At 34.2% G+C, this 15,463-nt stretch overlaps 2 protein-coding genes across 3 annotated transcripts; one reads left to right on the forward strand and one right to left on the reverse strand.

Moving 5' to 3' along the window:
* The first annotated feature begins 157 nt into the window (after positions 1 to 157).
* On the forward strand, positions 158 to 7,430 carry LOC109212779 (ABC transporter B family member 9-like). Its single transcript, XM_019376456.1, has 12 exons — positions 158 to 670; positions 2,051 to 2,105; positions 2,855 to 3,030; positions 3,154 to 3,375; positions 3,463 to 3,701; positions 3,809 to 4,334; positions 4,454 to 4,727; positions 4,813 to 5,476; positions 5,574 to 5,802; positions 5,883 to 6,149; positions 6,231 to 6,494; positions 6,578 to 7,430. Exons 1-12 carry the CDS (start codon positions 428 to 430, stop codon positions 7,220 to 7,222), a joined length of 3,804 nt encoding a protein of 1,267 aa, XP_019232001.1. The 5' UTR covers positions 158 to 427; the 3' UTR covers positions 7,223 to 7,430.
* A 120-nt stretch (positions 7,431 to 7,550) lies between these two features.
* On the reverse strand, positions 7,551 to 15,070 carry LOC109212781 (protein SRG1-like). Of its 2 annotated transcripts, none has more exons than XM_019376457.1 (4): positions 14,727 to 15,070; positions 14,378 to 14,625; positions 7,990 to 8,317; positions 7,551 to 7,902 (listed from the first exon to the last, which is right to left on the reverse strand). In XM_019376457.1, the coding sequence occupies exons 1-4, from the start codon at positions 14,982 to 14,984 to the stop codon at positions 7,660 to 7,662; spliced, it is 1,077 nt and encodes a 358-aa protein (XP_019232002.1). In that variant the 5' UTR covers positions 14,985 to 15,070; the 3' UTR covers positions 7,551 to 7,659. The 2 variants fall into 2 exon arrangements, with proteins under 2 accessions (XP_019232002.1, XP_019232003.1); XM_019376458.1 differs by having other exon boundaries at positions 7,990 to 8,314; positions 14,727 to 15,069.
* Between the last annotated feature and the right edge of the window lie 393 nt (positions 15,071 to 15,463).

A 15,463-nucleotide genomic window follows, 5' to 3' on the forward strand; every position in this document is an offset into this window, starting at 1 on the left:
GACGAGACCCACCCCACCCCCACCCCCCCAAAAAAAAAAGGAAAAAAAACAGCAGAAGAATAGGAGTTTGTTTAGAAATTTAAGTACATAAGTCCTACATTATTATACTTGGAGAAAAAGAAATTTACAGCTATAAATACGCTACTAATCGGCACCAAAGATCCAAAGTATCTAATTGATGAGCCTACTATACTATTCTTGATTATTTGCACAGACCACTTTTCTTAGGAATAGCTCCTCTTCTTCTTCTTCTTGCCTTTGAAGAATTTTATTCTTCAAAGCTTACTATCTTATCTCTCCATTCTGTTATATCTTTAAAAAAAACCTACATATAGAAGTGCAAAACAAAGATTTATTAAACAATAAGGGATAGCGAAAAAGGAAGAATAATAATCCTTTTTCTATATTCCCTTCAAGATTCAAGAAAATGGCCGATAATAGTGGAGAAAAATTAGAAAAAGGGTCGAAAAAAGGAGATCAAGATCAGAAAGTGTCATTTTACAGGTTATTTTCGTTTGCAGATAGGCTTGATGTTGCCCTAATGATTATTGGAACGATAGGAGCCATTGGCAATGGATTAACTCAACCGTTAATGACACTTATTTTTGGCCAACTTGTTAATTCTTTTGGTTCTTCTTCTTCTGATGATGTTGTTCACAAAATTTCAAAGGTACCCATTTTCTTGCAATCTTTTTTGTTTTCATTTATATGTATATTGTTTGTTTGTTCTTTACTAGAAATCCATCTTTTTGTTGATTCTTGATATTCATGAGTTTTTTCATTTTCCTGTTTTGAGAGAGTTTGATTTTATCCATTTAATTTGTTGGTTTCATGCAGTTAAATTTGCGACGTTCTAACCACAAGCATAAACATAAAACTTGCCTTCTAAGGTCTCATTCAACAAGAAGAAGAAACAGCATACATAAAAAGCTTTTATTTTCTTCTTTTAGGGGGGGGAGGGGGGGGGGGGTGTGGTGTGAAGGCATGAATCTGATTTTTCTTAAACCCTTCATCTGTTTCTTTAAGCAATTGTGATTAGCATTTCAGGGAAAGTAGATAACTACATTCCACAAATTAGTGTTAATACTATAATCATATTGAAGAGAGTTAATAAATGCGCCATCAATTTAACCCCATAAGTCCATAACCATATGTATTAAAGTTGATTCTATTATATTGTAATCAGCATCTTAATTAAATTGCATTTTAAAACTTATTATTCATTTCTTAGATTAAATACTTGGATTGCATTTGTAAGATCCTATTTTAAGTAATCATTAGTTGGTCTGTTTTCATTTTTATTGAAGAAGTGACAAGTTTCACTCATGTGAGTAGAACCTATAGCTACCACCAAAGGATGTGGTGCAGTGGATGGAACTGCTCCTCCCTTAACCAGAGGTCTCGAGTTCGAGCCCTGGGTATGGAAAAATCCTTGGTAGGGAGCCCTTCCCCCTGAATGGGGCCCCTACGCGGCGCGAATCCGGATATAGTCGGACTCCAATGCTGGTACCGGTCACCGGATAGGAAACCAAAAAAAGAGTAGAACCTATAGCTATTTTGCAGAGGTAAATGGGATGGTGTAACACAATTTAAATTTATATACACTAATAATGTAGCTAATCACTTTTACAAGAAGGATAAGAGAAGTATCCTTAGTGCTGCCCTGCATCTACTTTTTTTTCCTTTTTATAGGACATGTCAATTTTTGGATTTACAAGAGAATAACAATTAGAATTCACTTTTTGCCTTGTGGCCCACATAATTATGATTTTCCCATGTAGATTTCAATTTGGTTTTCGGTATGTAACGCAATCATAGTTTATTTGCTAATCTTAATTTCGATATCTTTCAATTTTTTCCTTTGCAAAATTCCCACTAGAAAGTAGAAAGTGGGAAAGAACAAAAGCATATACCTATGTGCACTCTAATGTTCTCTCACGTCCTAATCAACATTGTGAATATTAACCAAAGCTTTTGACCAAAATGTGTTACCTTTTCTCCTTTAACTTCTTCTCTTATTCTTTTTTACTTTTTTTATTTTTTATTTCAGGTTTCCATTTACTATGTCTACCTCGCTATTGGGTCTGGCATTGCATCCCTTCTACGTAAGTGTACACAACTTGGTTTTTAGTGTCAGTAATACTCTTGGGGTATACTAATACACCACGTAGTATGTTTATTGTTATAACATGAGTATAAAGTGGATTTTTTTTTTTTCCAGAAAACTATATTTCTAAAGGAGGCTAAACATTGAACTAAAACATCAAAATACCAAAAGTTTCTCTCTGAATAAATAATACATAGAAATTCATCTAAAATATTACTAGTAATGTGTCCGATTAATGCAAATATACAGTCAGATTTCTCTATAACAGCATCCTTATATAACAATAATTCACTGTAAAAGCCAAGCTTTTCTGGAACCAAATTTCATGTTATGTTATAATATATGTTCTCTATAACAGGCGTAGTTGCACCAAATAAATGTCATAGTCGTAGGTGGCCCACTCATTTGCGGTAATTTGTTCAATGGATGTCTTTAAGAATATCGGTGCTTTGCGTGCTTGTTGTATAAAGGCATAATAGCAGTAAAAGGACAAGTTCAATCAATTACTACCCCACCGTGCTTAGAAAAAAATGTTATCTTGGTTTAGATTATGATAGATATATGTCTTTTGGATCAGTAAATTCCCAAGAAAAGGTAATTTCCCAAGATTGTACAATTAAAGTATGAGGAAAGTGTAAAATGAACCAGAAAAGAAGACTAGTAAAATTTGAGTTCTTGAACTAAATTGTAATGGAAAGAACATGTGCACTCAATATTGAGAGCTTAATTGTCACTGTAACATTACAGAAATGTCATGTTGGATGGTTACTGGAGAGAGACAAGCGACTCGAATTCGGGGATTGTACTTGAAAACAATTTTAAGGCAAGACATTGCCTTCTTTGACACTGAAACAACAACTGGAGAAGTCATTGGAAGAATGTCTGGAGATACTATTCTCATTCAAGATGCCTTAGGTGAAAAGGTGCAGTTCCTTATTAAAAACAAATGCTAGTACTGCAACTGACTAATGTTTTAGTTTTCTTAATATCTTGGAAAAGAAAAAGAAATTACCAATAAAAAATAAACCTATGTTGAATGATTCCAGGTCGGGAAGTTCATCCAATTCCTGTCAACATTTATTGGAGGCTTCATAATCGCCTTCATAAAGGGATGGCTTCTATCAATAGTATTGGTTTCTTGCATACCTGCTCTTGTCATTGCTGGAGGAGCTATGGCATTGATCATGTCCAAAATGTCAAGTCGCGGACAAGTTGCCTATGCACAAGCTGGAAATGTAGTAGAGCAAACAATAGGAGCAATCAGAACAGTAAAGACTCAAAATAACTATCCAAATCTTTCTACATGTTTTTGTATTAAACGTGCAAATTTAATCTAAAAAGCTTGTTAACTTTAGGTTGCAGCATTCACAGGAGAGAAGCTGGCGATAAGTAAGTATGACAGTAAACTGAAAATTGCCTGTGCTGCTACTGTTCAACAAGGGCTTGTTTCAGGAGTTGGACTTGGCACAGTCTTACTCGTCGTCTTTTCTACTTATGGACTTGCCGTTTGGTATGGTTCCAAATTGATAATAGAGAAAGGTTATAATGGTGGAGATGTCATCAGCGTTATCATGGCTATAATGACTGGTGGAATGTAAGCATAAAATTCTCTGTATAAAGCATCTTAAATTTTTTGTATTGGAAAATTGCTGTAGGCTAAAGAGTGCTAACTCTGTTGTTTGTTCTCTCATCAATTTGCAGGTCACTGGGCCAAACAACACCATCATTGAATGCATTTGCAGCAGGACAAGCTGCAGCCTACAAAATGTTTGAGACAATAAACCGGAAACCTCTGATTGACACATCTGACACGAGCGGGATTGTATTGGAAGACGTCAAGGGTGAAATTGAGCTTAAAGATGTGTATTTTAGGTATCCAGCCAGGCCAGATGTGCAAATCTTTAGCGGATTCTCACTTGTCGTACCTAGTGGGAAAACTGCAGCTTTGGTTGGGCAAAGTGGAAGTGGGAAGTCCACAGTTATCAGTTTACTGGAGAGATTCTATGATCCCGAAGCCGGAGAGGTACTCATAGATGGTGTCAATTTGAAGAAATTTCAACTCAAATGGCTAAGGCAGCAGATGGGATTGGTAAGTCAGGAACCTATCCTGTTTGCAACAACCATAAAAGAGAATATCAGTTATGGTAAAGAAAATGCTACTGACGACGAGATTAAGACAGCTATTGAACTTGCTAATGCTGCTAAGTTCCTTAACAAACTCCCCCAGGTAAAATATTTTCCCATTATTCCATATTCACACCCTACAATTAGCTGTTAAATAAGCAAAGGACTATCCAAAATGTTGTTTAACTTGAAACTCATCTTCTTCATCGCTGCGATCTATAGGGGCTTGACACTATGGTAGGTGAGCATGGAACACAACTATCTGGTGGACAAAAGCAAAGACTTGCAATAGCAAGGGCTATCCTAAAGAACCCAAAAATACTTCTTCTCGATGAAGCTACAAGTGCACTTGATGCTGAATCAGAGAGAATCGTGCAAGAAGCACTTGAGAAAGTCATGGCGAATAGAACAACTGTGGTTGTTGCTCATCGTCTAACAACCATTAGAAATGCTGATCTTATAGCAGTTGTTAATGCTGGAAAACTAGTAGAACAAGGTAATAATTCTAAAGAATATGTACCAGGCTTTACTTTTGTGTTTAACTAAAATATAAGCATTTTTTTCTCTGATCACGAAAATAGGAACGCATGCCGAGTTGATACAAGATCCAAATGGGGCATATTCCCAGCTTGTGCGAATGCAAGGAGGGAATAGGGAAGAAGAGAACCTGGAAAATATGGACCTTGATAAGGCGGATTTAACCACGGATTTGGGGAATAACTTGAGCAGGTCATCAAGCCAGCGACTGTCAGCAGTGAAACGATCAACAAGCCATGGATCATCTAGACATTCCTTCACACTCAGCTATCCTGTTCCGGGGCTAATTGATATTCACGAAGCGGAAATAGGAGATGAGGATAAGAAAAAAGAAGATAAGGGAAGCTCAGATAAACGAAAGAAAGTTTCCATTAGGCGGTTAGCTGAACTAAATAAACCTGAGCTTCCATATTTGCTACTTGGATCGTTGGCTGCGATCATACATGGTCTGATTTTCCCCTTATTTGGACTCTTGCTATCAACAGCTATTAAAATATTCTTTTACCCACCACATAAGTTGCGAACTGAATCAAGATTCTGGTCACTCATGTACGTTGGCCTTGGTGTGGTAACTTTGCTAGTTGTACCTTTCCAGAACTACTTATTTGGAGTTGCAGGTGGGAAATTGATCGAGAGAATTCGTTCTTTGACGTTTAAAAAAGTAGTCCACCAGGAAATCAGCTGGTTCGATGACCCTGCAAATTCAAGGTATGCTAGCAAATCAATAAGCATTGAATCTTTCCCTCTTCCCCTCTAACTTAACATAGTATCACAGGCTAAATAACTGAAATTTTCTTGAGTGCAGCGGTGCAGTGGGTGCAAGGTTATCAACTGATGCTTCTACAGTCAGGACGATTATGGGTGATGCACTGGCACTTATTGTGCAGAACATAGCAACTGTAGTAGCCGGCCTTGTGATAGCCTTCACTGCTAATTGGATTTTGGCAATTATAATCCTTCTCGTATTGCCTTTAATTGGTTTGCAAGGATTCCTCCAGACCAAGTTGTACAAAGGCTTTAGTGCCGATGCCAAGGTTTTCCATTTTTCTCATCTTTATATAAAATTCATTAAAGGTGCTTGAATTAAATTAAAAATGGATTCTTAATTTTCTAGGTGATGTATGAAGAAGCTAGCCAAATAGCAAATGATGCTGTTGGCAGTATCAGAACAGTGGCATCATTCTGTGCAGAGGAGAAAGTGATGGACATGTACCAAAAGAAATGTGAAGGTCCAATGAAGCAAGGAGTAAAGATAGGAATTGTTAGTGGAGCTAGCTTAGGTTTTGGTTCTTTTATACTGTATTGTACAAATGCCTTCTGTTTCTACATAGGATCTGTCCTTATTCATCATGGATTAGCAACATTTGGCCAAGTTTTTAAGGTAAAAGAACTTGGTTTTCTCTTTCTTTTCAGCCCTTGCATATCTATGTTTAGTTTCTGAGAGAAACCCTTAATATTGCAGGTTTTCTTTGCATTGACACTATCAGCTATTGGAGTTACTCAAAGCACTGGAATGGCTCCAGATGCTAACAAAGCCAAGGATTCTATAGCTTCTATTTTCGACATTCTTGATAGAAAACCCAAGATTGACTCAAGTTCTGATGTTGGCACTACTCTAGCTGTTATTCGTGGAGATATTGAATTCAAACATGTGAGTTACAGGTATGCAACTCGCCCGGATGTTCAAATCTTCAAGGATTTATGCCTAACCATCCCTTCGGGAAAGGTATTTCCTAGTACTCCCTCTACATTATAATAACGTACCTTATCTTTTATTCGACTGGCTTAACATTTCGCTTCTCTTTGTAGACTGTTGCTCTAGTGGGAGAGAGTGGAAGCGGGAAATCAACTGTCATTAGCCTAATAGAGAGGTTCTACAATCCTGAATCAGGAGAGATATATTTGGATGGTGTAGAAATCAAACAATTCAAGTTAAGTTGGCTAAGGCAACAAATGGGCCTGGTTAGTCAAGAACCAATACTGTTCAACGAAACAATCCGAGACAACATTGCCTACAGCAGACAAGGGAATGCAACAGAAGAAGAGATCATTCAAGCAGCAAAATCAGCAAATGCGCACAACTTTATATCCTCATTGCCTCAAGGATATGATACATCAGTTGGGGAAAGAGGGGTACAATTATCAGGCGGACAAAAGCAAAGAATAGCTATTGCAAGAGCAATTTTGAAGGATCCAAAGATCCTATTGCTAGACGAGGCAACAAGTGCATTAGATGCAGAATCAGAACGGATAGTACAAGAAGCATTGGATCGAGTAATGGTAAATAGGACAACCGTGGTAGTAGCTCATCGCTTAACCACAATCAAAGGGGCTGATATCATTGCTGTTGTGAAGAATGGAGTCATTGCTGAGAAAGGAAGGCATGAAGTTCTTATGAACATAAAAGATGGAGTTTATGCATCCTTAGTAGCATTGCATATGACTTCAACCTGATTACTGAAATCAACATTATTTCTTCATCCTGTGACCAAGACTTAGATAAGGTCTCTTTTTGTCTTTCTTTTTTCCCACTCATATACATTTCTTCCTTTTTTCTTTTTCACTTGTTTTTTTTGCTTATGTAGCTGAAGTGTACAGTCTCTTGGGGTTATATGATTTGTATCTCCAAATATTGTCAAAGAACAGTTTTAGCTTTCTCGAATTCTTTAACCCTTTGTTGGATTATGATATCACAAGCATGTATAGCAGCAAAAGCATTTTATAGTAATTCATAATTTTCCACCAAAATGGCCCCAATTGCATAAATCTTAGAGAAGTAACATAAACAACTAGTAGTCCCAAAAATATATTTAATCATATAGGATAATAACTTGAACACAACACAAATATAGGATATTGAGGAGTTTCAACTTGCTGGATTCTCATAATTTTCAAATTCTCATAACATCCAAGTACGATTTCTTATCAAGCTTACGAGCAAATAAACCTCTGAAATAATCTGCAACTCCAATATTTTTGAACTTTGCCGGATTTTCAGAGGAAATGATACTTGGAGCAGGACCAATTAGTCCTTCAAGTTTCGGGTTGTAAAATGTTGCAATTGATAGTCTCTCCTTTTCGTTGTTAACCGTTGCTCTATGCTCAATGCTAGGGTAGGTTCCATTAGTCACTATCTGCAAATAAATATATACGCATACCAATATATAGTTTGATATAGTAAAATAAAAGAAAAGAGAAGACAGTTTTAGCAGATTAATGACCTCTAAGATATCACCAATGTTGATAATGAAGGCATTAGGAAGAGGACTAATAGGAATCCATAGCCCATCTTTCTTAATCTGAAGTCCTTCCATTTGGTTAAGTTGAAGGAGAATAGTGAGGCCAACAGCATCTGAATGAGGAGAAAGACCGATCACTTTTTCCGGCTCGGGACAGGGTGGATAATAGTTCATCCTCATCGTTTGCATCCCTTCTCCAAACAATTCCCTCATGTATTCTTCATCCATATTCAATGCTTTCGCTATAAAGTTAATTATCTTTAAAGCCAATGTTTTCAATTCAGCTGAATATAGTTCCACTGTTTCTCTGCTTCAATACAACAACTAATTAGCCAATATCCTGGATTTTAGTTGGTATAGACAACCACATCTCATATCAACTTGGATTTAACTCATGTACACTGACAATGGTATAAATCTTTTAACAATATCAACGTATTGTAACATGTTGTAGTAGCAGATAACTTACCTTGATTTTCAGATTACTAATTTCAGTTTTTATGAACACTTACTTGTATTTCTCATATGGTTGACACGTAAAACTTCTTTTGCCCTATCAAATATATTATTCAAGGTTCGACTTCCCTATGGAAATTAATCTAAATAATATTTGCAAAGAAAATAGCAGAACTGAGTTTCCAAAAACAAAAACAAACAAAAAATGCATCCAGACCCAAATAAAGTAAAGAAGAAAAGGTAGAGTCATTTGGTTATATGTGTATGTTTTAAAGGAAAAGAAAATCAGGAAATTATTTCCTTTCGAACTCATTAAATTTTGGAGGAAAGTTTAACAAGTGATATCTTTTTAACCACTTCTCGCACAAGCTAACCAAACACACAAAAAGAGCCACAAAGAAAAAAAATGAATTTTCTTTTTAAAAAAAAGAAGGGAAAATCTCACTTTATACCTATTAATTTCAAACTATTTAACCTTTAATGCCCAGGCCTAAACTATTTACTACTCCTACCCATGCGCCCCAAACTATTTACCCGCTAATTCACCGTTCCTTGTGAGTATAATAAGATTGGGAACAAACAGAAAAGATAGACGATCAACACTTGATTCATTGCCGGTCTTAAGCAGAGTCGTTATGGCAAGAGTTGCTATGCTCCTATTCTGATCAGAAAGCTCTCCATATCTATGTTGCAGTTTGTCACAGCCATAGGATGTGTCATATCTATCCTTCGACACACATACAGGGCGTGAGCTTGTTTGAAGTTTTAGCACTGCAAACAAGTTTTCAACACTAAAATACAGGGCACAATTCAAAAACTAGATCATAGGAAGAACAAATCAATTTTTGAAACTCCATATGAATGAGTTTAAAATGCCAGATCTGATTTTTTATAGTCTTTTACTGTTGAAATTCGTTAGTTATTGTTCTTTGATGTGTAGATTGTACCTTTGATGCTGGTTTTTGGAGATTTATTGTACCAAAATTTAAATCCACCATTGAAGGACCTTGAAGCTTGAAACTCATAACTTGGTTTGTTTGAGTTTTTAATTGTTTTGATCCGATTCTGTATGGGTTTATTTGGAAAGTTGATTGGAGGTTGTAGCTAAAGTTTTAGTCAATTTGGTGGAGATTTTGTAGTAGATTTTAGAAATTCGGGTTGAAATATAGTTGAACCAGAGAAAAGACGAATTTGTATTGTATACCCAAATAGTATACAAATATACCATTTTAGTATACAATTCATTCCAACTATATACCCTATTAGTATAGCTATATATAAATTGGTATCATATGCTAGTTGAATCATTTTTTGGTTGTATTAGCTGCATTTAATTGGTACAATATTTGATTTTCTTTTAATAATAGTAATATAGTACAATATCTTAAAATACCTTATTATATTAATATGTGGTACACTATTTTTTTTATTTTTCTCTTTATGCATGTGTGTTATGTAATAGTAGTATAGTCATATAGTTGCCGGAAATTAACTAGTAAAACCGTATACCATGTTGGTATAGTTATATGCCATATTGGTATCATATGGTAGTTTGAACATTGTTGTGGTTGTTTTAGCTGCATTTTAAGTGAATTCTATTATGAAATTATTTATATGAACATGAGTTGCAATGCTGGAATTTTTGTGTGGGGATGGACATAAATTATGTGTATTATGTAATAGTTTTTATAGTTATAGGCAATTGTTGGAACGACCCCATACAACTATATACCCTCTTAGTATACGAAATGAGCAAGTTGTTTTGCGAATATTTAGCTTGCAATACAAGCATGTAATTTTCTCATACTTTTATTGCGTCCTTTAATATTTTGGTACAGTAGTATAATCGCAGATAGTTGTAGCAATATTCTAGAGAAAACATATGCTCTGTTGTTATACATATATACCATATTGGTATCACATGGTACTAGAAGTCTTTTTTGCTACTTATACTTTTGTTGCATTTTTCAATATTTTATTATCATTTTTATTCTAACTAGTATATATGGAGATTTGGTTGCCGCAGATTATGTTTTCTTGCTCTATAACTGGTTGTATTACTGCTAATGGTAGAGTGTGTACTGATATTTATAGGGAAGGAGATCAAGGTTTGCATGGCAATCACGTGTTGATTCTTAGAATCTGATTATGTAATTTATGGTGCTCAACAACAGTCGATGTGATATTCAGTGAATTAGATCAAGTGACAACTGATATTATTTCAGTTTAATAACTGCATTTAAAAAATGAGAAAGAAAAAAAAAAGGTATATTGTACTAGTTATATTAAAAAAAAAAGGTGAACAAATATTTACTATATCAATTATTTTTTCTTATTGTATAAAAAAAGAATACTAAAAAATAGTGAAAACAGTAAATGAAATTAGATTATGAAGAGAAAAAGAATATAAAAAAAAGAAGTTAAATGAAATTAGAAAAGGAAAAAAGAAAAAAATAAGAAAAAAACGAGAAAAAAGAAAAGGAGAAAAAAAAAGAAGAAAAGAAGCATAGAAATAAAAAAGAATTGGAGAATAAAGAAAAAATTCCCCACAAAAATATAATTAGTTTATGCGTAGAAAAATAAATGGGTAGACAAGGATAAATAGTTTTGTTTTTGTGGGTAACTGTATCATTCTCCCAAAAAAAAAGACAAATTGATCTTTCGAGACTATGATTTTATTTTACCCAAAAAAAAAAAAAAACGAGACTATGATTTTCTTTTCGTGGCTTCTACATGGTACCTTAGACATGCTAAGAGGGGATGAGGTCACAACTAGTGGTGGAAAAAAAAGAAAAGAACAATTACACTCGTGAGGAGAAGTTTTATTTTACGAGAGACTAACCAACAATAGTTGTCTGAGGCCATATTTTAAGTAGGGGTGTCAATGGTTCGGTTCGGCTGGTTATTTTATAAAATTTATACCAGATCAATTTTTCGGTTGTTCTATTATGTATAACCAAAATTAGACTTTTCCAAACCGTCTCAATCATGTCGGTTTCTCTTCGGTATCGGTGCGGTTCGGTTAATTTTCGGTATTTTTTTAAATATCATGTAAAATTCACCAGTAAAAATAGGATGCAATAACATACATTCTTTTATAGGACTTAGCAAAACTCTCTAGACATTTTTACTGTTGGAAGGGTGATGAATTAAAAAAAAAAAAAGATGGCTAGAGTATAGATCCATCAACTATTCTACAACAACGTAAAAGAAACCAAATAAAGGCAAAAAAATATATAAATCACACGAGTTAAAAGATACTAACCAAGCTGGGACTCAAGAATAAAGTCAATAGAAGATGAAATATTCAAAAAGATAAATAATCTAAATTATATGAAAGGAAACATATTCAATACATGTAGTTTGCTACTCATAATCGCTAGAATACTTTGTGTCTTGCTAATAAGGATAATGGAAATAACTTAGTTTAAGTAGAAGTAGCATAATAGGTTTTAGGAATTAGTATTTTGAGTTTATTTACTTGTTGGCTTGTAATAGTTTTCATAATGGGAAAATTTCATATTAGAACAATTGGGCTCCCTACTTTTTAATTTTATAGCCCATATTTTAATTTACAACCAACTAAACCAAAAATAATATGTTAAGATTCAACATACAACTCCAATAGGTTCTCAAAATTACTATTTAATTTTTAAAAAAGATTCCTCAAGCTTTTAAATTAATTATCGAATCAGTAATTGTGACTCAAACATTAACTCAACAAACCAAATTCATTTGGGTGGTGAAAATTAGATTTTTAACAAGCTTAAATATGTGGGTGTAAATTCCGGATTTGATTTTGTGAGAAATTTTGAGTGGGTATTATTTAGACTTGTTAGAAATAGTATAAGGAGGTTGTATATAAAATTTGAAGTCATTTAATGGAGATTTGGACTGGTTTTGAACAAGAATTGCAACTGAAAATCGTGGAAGAAGTTCGTCTACAGACGCTTGTATAAAGGTGTATAAAAGTGTATAATTGTGTATATGGTGTGTTTCTACACTCATATACACTATTATACAAGATTATATATAATTATACAAAAACTGACTTCGTCTTCTTCCTTGCGTCTTTTCTGAAATTTAACTCAAATCTTGCTCAAATTTACTCCAAATCACTTCAAATTTAAATTTTGAACTCCTTTTGACATTTCAATCAATTGGAACAATACCCAATCCAAACAACTAACAAATTCAAAGAAATCAATTTTCAAAAGCAAAGCTTTGAATGGTCTTCAATGGTGGACTTCTACTCTTCAATTTTCTTAAATTGCAAACAGGTGACACAAGAGGAGAAGCAGAATAGACGGTCCCTTGAAGCATATGTAGAAGACGTGAGAAGAAGAGAGAGAGAAAGCAATGGTTGTGAGAACACATATTTAACTCCATAGCTTTTAGAAGCAATGGTTGTAAGAATACATATTTTAATTTGCTAGTGCTTTCAAAATATGTACAATGTGGGCTAGGTGGGGTAAAACTTAAAAACATGGGCCATTTTTTGTTATGGTGTGAAATCATGTGTATTTTCTTGTAATTCTTTCTTTCATAATTCCAAGGCCCAAAGAAAAATTTAATGTATTCTTATTTTTAAATTTATCAGATAAATATATTTTCCACATGAAATTTATTCGGTACGGTTCGGTATTTTTTCGGTTAATTTTTATAAAATAAAAGACCTACCTTAATTATCGGTGCGGTTATAAAGTTATATAAAAACCTACGGTTTCTTAAAAAGAAACCTAAAAATCGGTTCGGTACGGTACGGTTCGGTCGATTTAGTCGGTTTTCGAATATTCATTGACACCCCTAATTTTAAGCTTAACAAGTGTATTATATGGGGTCCCACATGCCTAGAAATAAAAAGATGCCAAACCTCTCTCTCCTCCATATTTTAAGCTTTTTTTAATTTTACTCTTAATTTATCTCGGCAATACACTTAGAATATTTGGTGTGTGTGATTGGTGCGGATCAAGTACTGCCGTATAGTCCTTTTTAAGAACTGAAAATTATTGACGAAAAGTGGATCTTAATCACATTTAAGAAGAGTTGAATATGTGGAGGTGCACATAGTTTTGATCGGTTCCAAAGAAAACCAAAGTCAAATTAAACTAATTGAAAGTTTATGTGATCACTTTATTGTATAATTTTTGGATTGTTTCCAATGCCAAAGACGAAGATTTTGATTGTTGAACTATCCTCAAAAAACATAATACTAGTAGGGATTGAGAGGAAACTAATAATGAGAAAAGGACTTGAAGAGAAAACTGAACAGGAGAAAGATCAGTTTGAAGTGGTAGAAGTGAAAATAAACTTATTTAAGCTGGTTCAACAATGGTAGACAAGTCTAAATCTTTATTAATGACTTCAAATTTTTTATACAACCTCCTTATATTATTTCTAACAAGTCTAAACAACATCAACTCCAAATTTCTAAGAAAACCATATTCGAAATAGAAACCCACTTATTTAAGCATGTTCAACAATGGTGGCTTATTTAAAAAAAAAAATAGTTTTTCATCACCCAAATTTATTTGATTTGTTGAACTAATATCTGAGTCACAATTACAAATTTAAAAATTAGATTAAAAGCTTGAACATTTAAAATAAAGAATAATAATTTCGAGAACCTATTTGAAGTTGAATATATATTAGAATCTTAGCCTATTATTTTTGGGCTACGGCTTTCAAAGTTAAATAGTAGAAGCATGACAACAACGCTGGAGAGATCACAGAGAGTCATAGTGAGATGAATAATATTCCTTCATTTTTAACCAGAACTTTCTAGTTCGAGCCTTAAAAATAGCAAAACTTCTAGTTAAATTTATGGGACGCAAATCTGAATTAGTGATGGCAGAATTTTTTTGGATATGACATTGTTATAAAAAGAGAGGGGTGGGGTGGGGTGGGGGAATACCTGAATGGTAGAGGGAGGTGGGGGAAGATATGTTGTTTTCTCAAAAAAGGAGGGAGGGTTGTCAAGAAGAAGAGATCAGCCCAATCAAGTTTCTGCTCCTCAGAAACAACAAAAGCTTGTCCAAAACCATCCAAATCTCCATCCACTTGCTTCCACTTTTTCTTTTGGTCCATTGGGAGGTTGAAGAAATCTTGAGTATCCTTCTTCACTTTCTCAACTAATGAACTACTCACTCCGTGATTTATCAGCTGTGTAATCATTGCAAACAACAATAAAAGGAATATGCAAATTTTTGAGAATCTAAAAACCAAAGCCAGCTTAAGTAAATTATATATTCGAAAAAAAGAACCTGGAAAAATCCCCCGTCTTTGCAAGCAGAATCAAGCTTCTTCAATTCGATTTCATCTCCAAGAAGCAAGCTTTCCATGTTGATGATTGGGATATTATCACAGAAACTAATACATGTAGATGATTTGATCGGAGAAAAATCTTGATCATCTCTCACGTAACGCGCCGGGACTTTTTCCGGTGAGTCTTTGGCCAGTTCTTGTACACTTGGCACAGCCAAAGTTCCACCTAGCGTCGCTGCCAAATTTTCCTCCATCATTATGACTTATAGTTTCGCTCTTGTATATTCATACACACAAATGTATATAGTTTCTCCTTATGTGTGTGTATGGCGGGGGCAGAATTAGGTACACCTAACCTCATTTTTATAATATAGAAGAACACGATATGAGTTTAAATTATATAACAACAACAATAACATACTCACTATATTTCCATACTTGGCGGAGAATAGTATGTACGCAGACCTTACCCTATCTAGTGAAGGTAGACATATTTTTTCCAATAGATCCTCGGCTAAGAAAAGTAGGGAGGAGAAGAAGAAATAAATCAAATAATAAAGTTCTTTGTTTCCAAAAAATTGTCTGGATACTGTTGGAAAGAACATTGACGACAAAACAAAAAAAAAGAAAATTTAGTAATGTGCTTATTTGCTTACCTGGCAGTGCAGGGCAAATGATAAAATGTTTTCTAGAAGTGGTATACATAATCAATTTCTTATGAACCACTTATGTAATA

Source organism: Nicotiana attenuata, unplaced genomic scaffold (assembly GCF_001879085.1).
Source record: "Nicotiana attenuata strain UT unplaced genomic scaffold, NIATTr2, whole genome shotgun sequence".
Lineage (NCBI taxonomy): Eukaryota > Viridiplantae > Streptophyta > Magnoliopsida > Solanales > Solanaceae > Nicotiana > Nicotiana attenuata.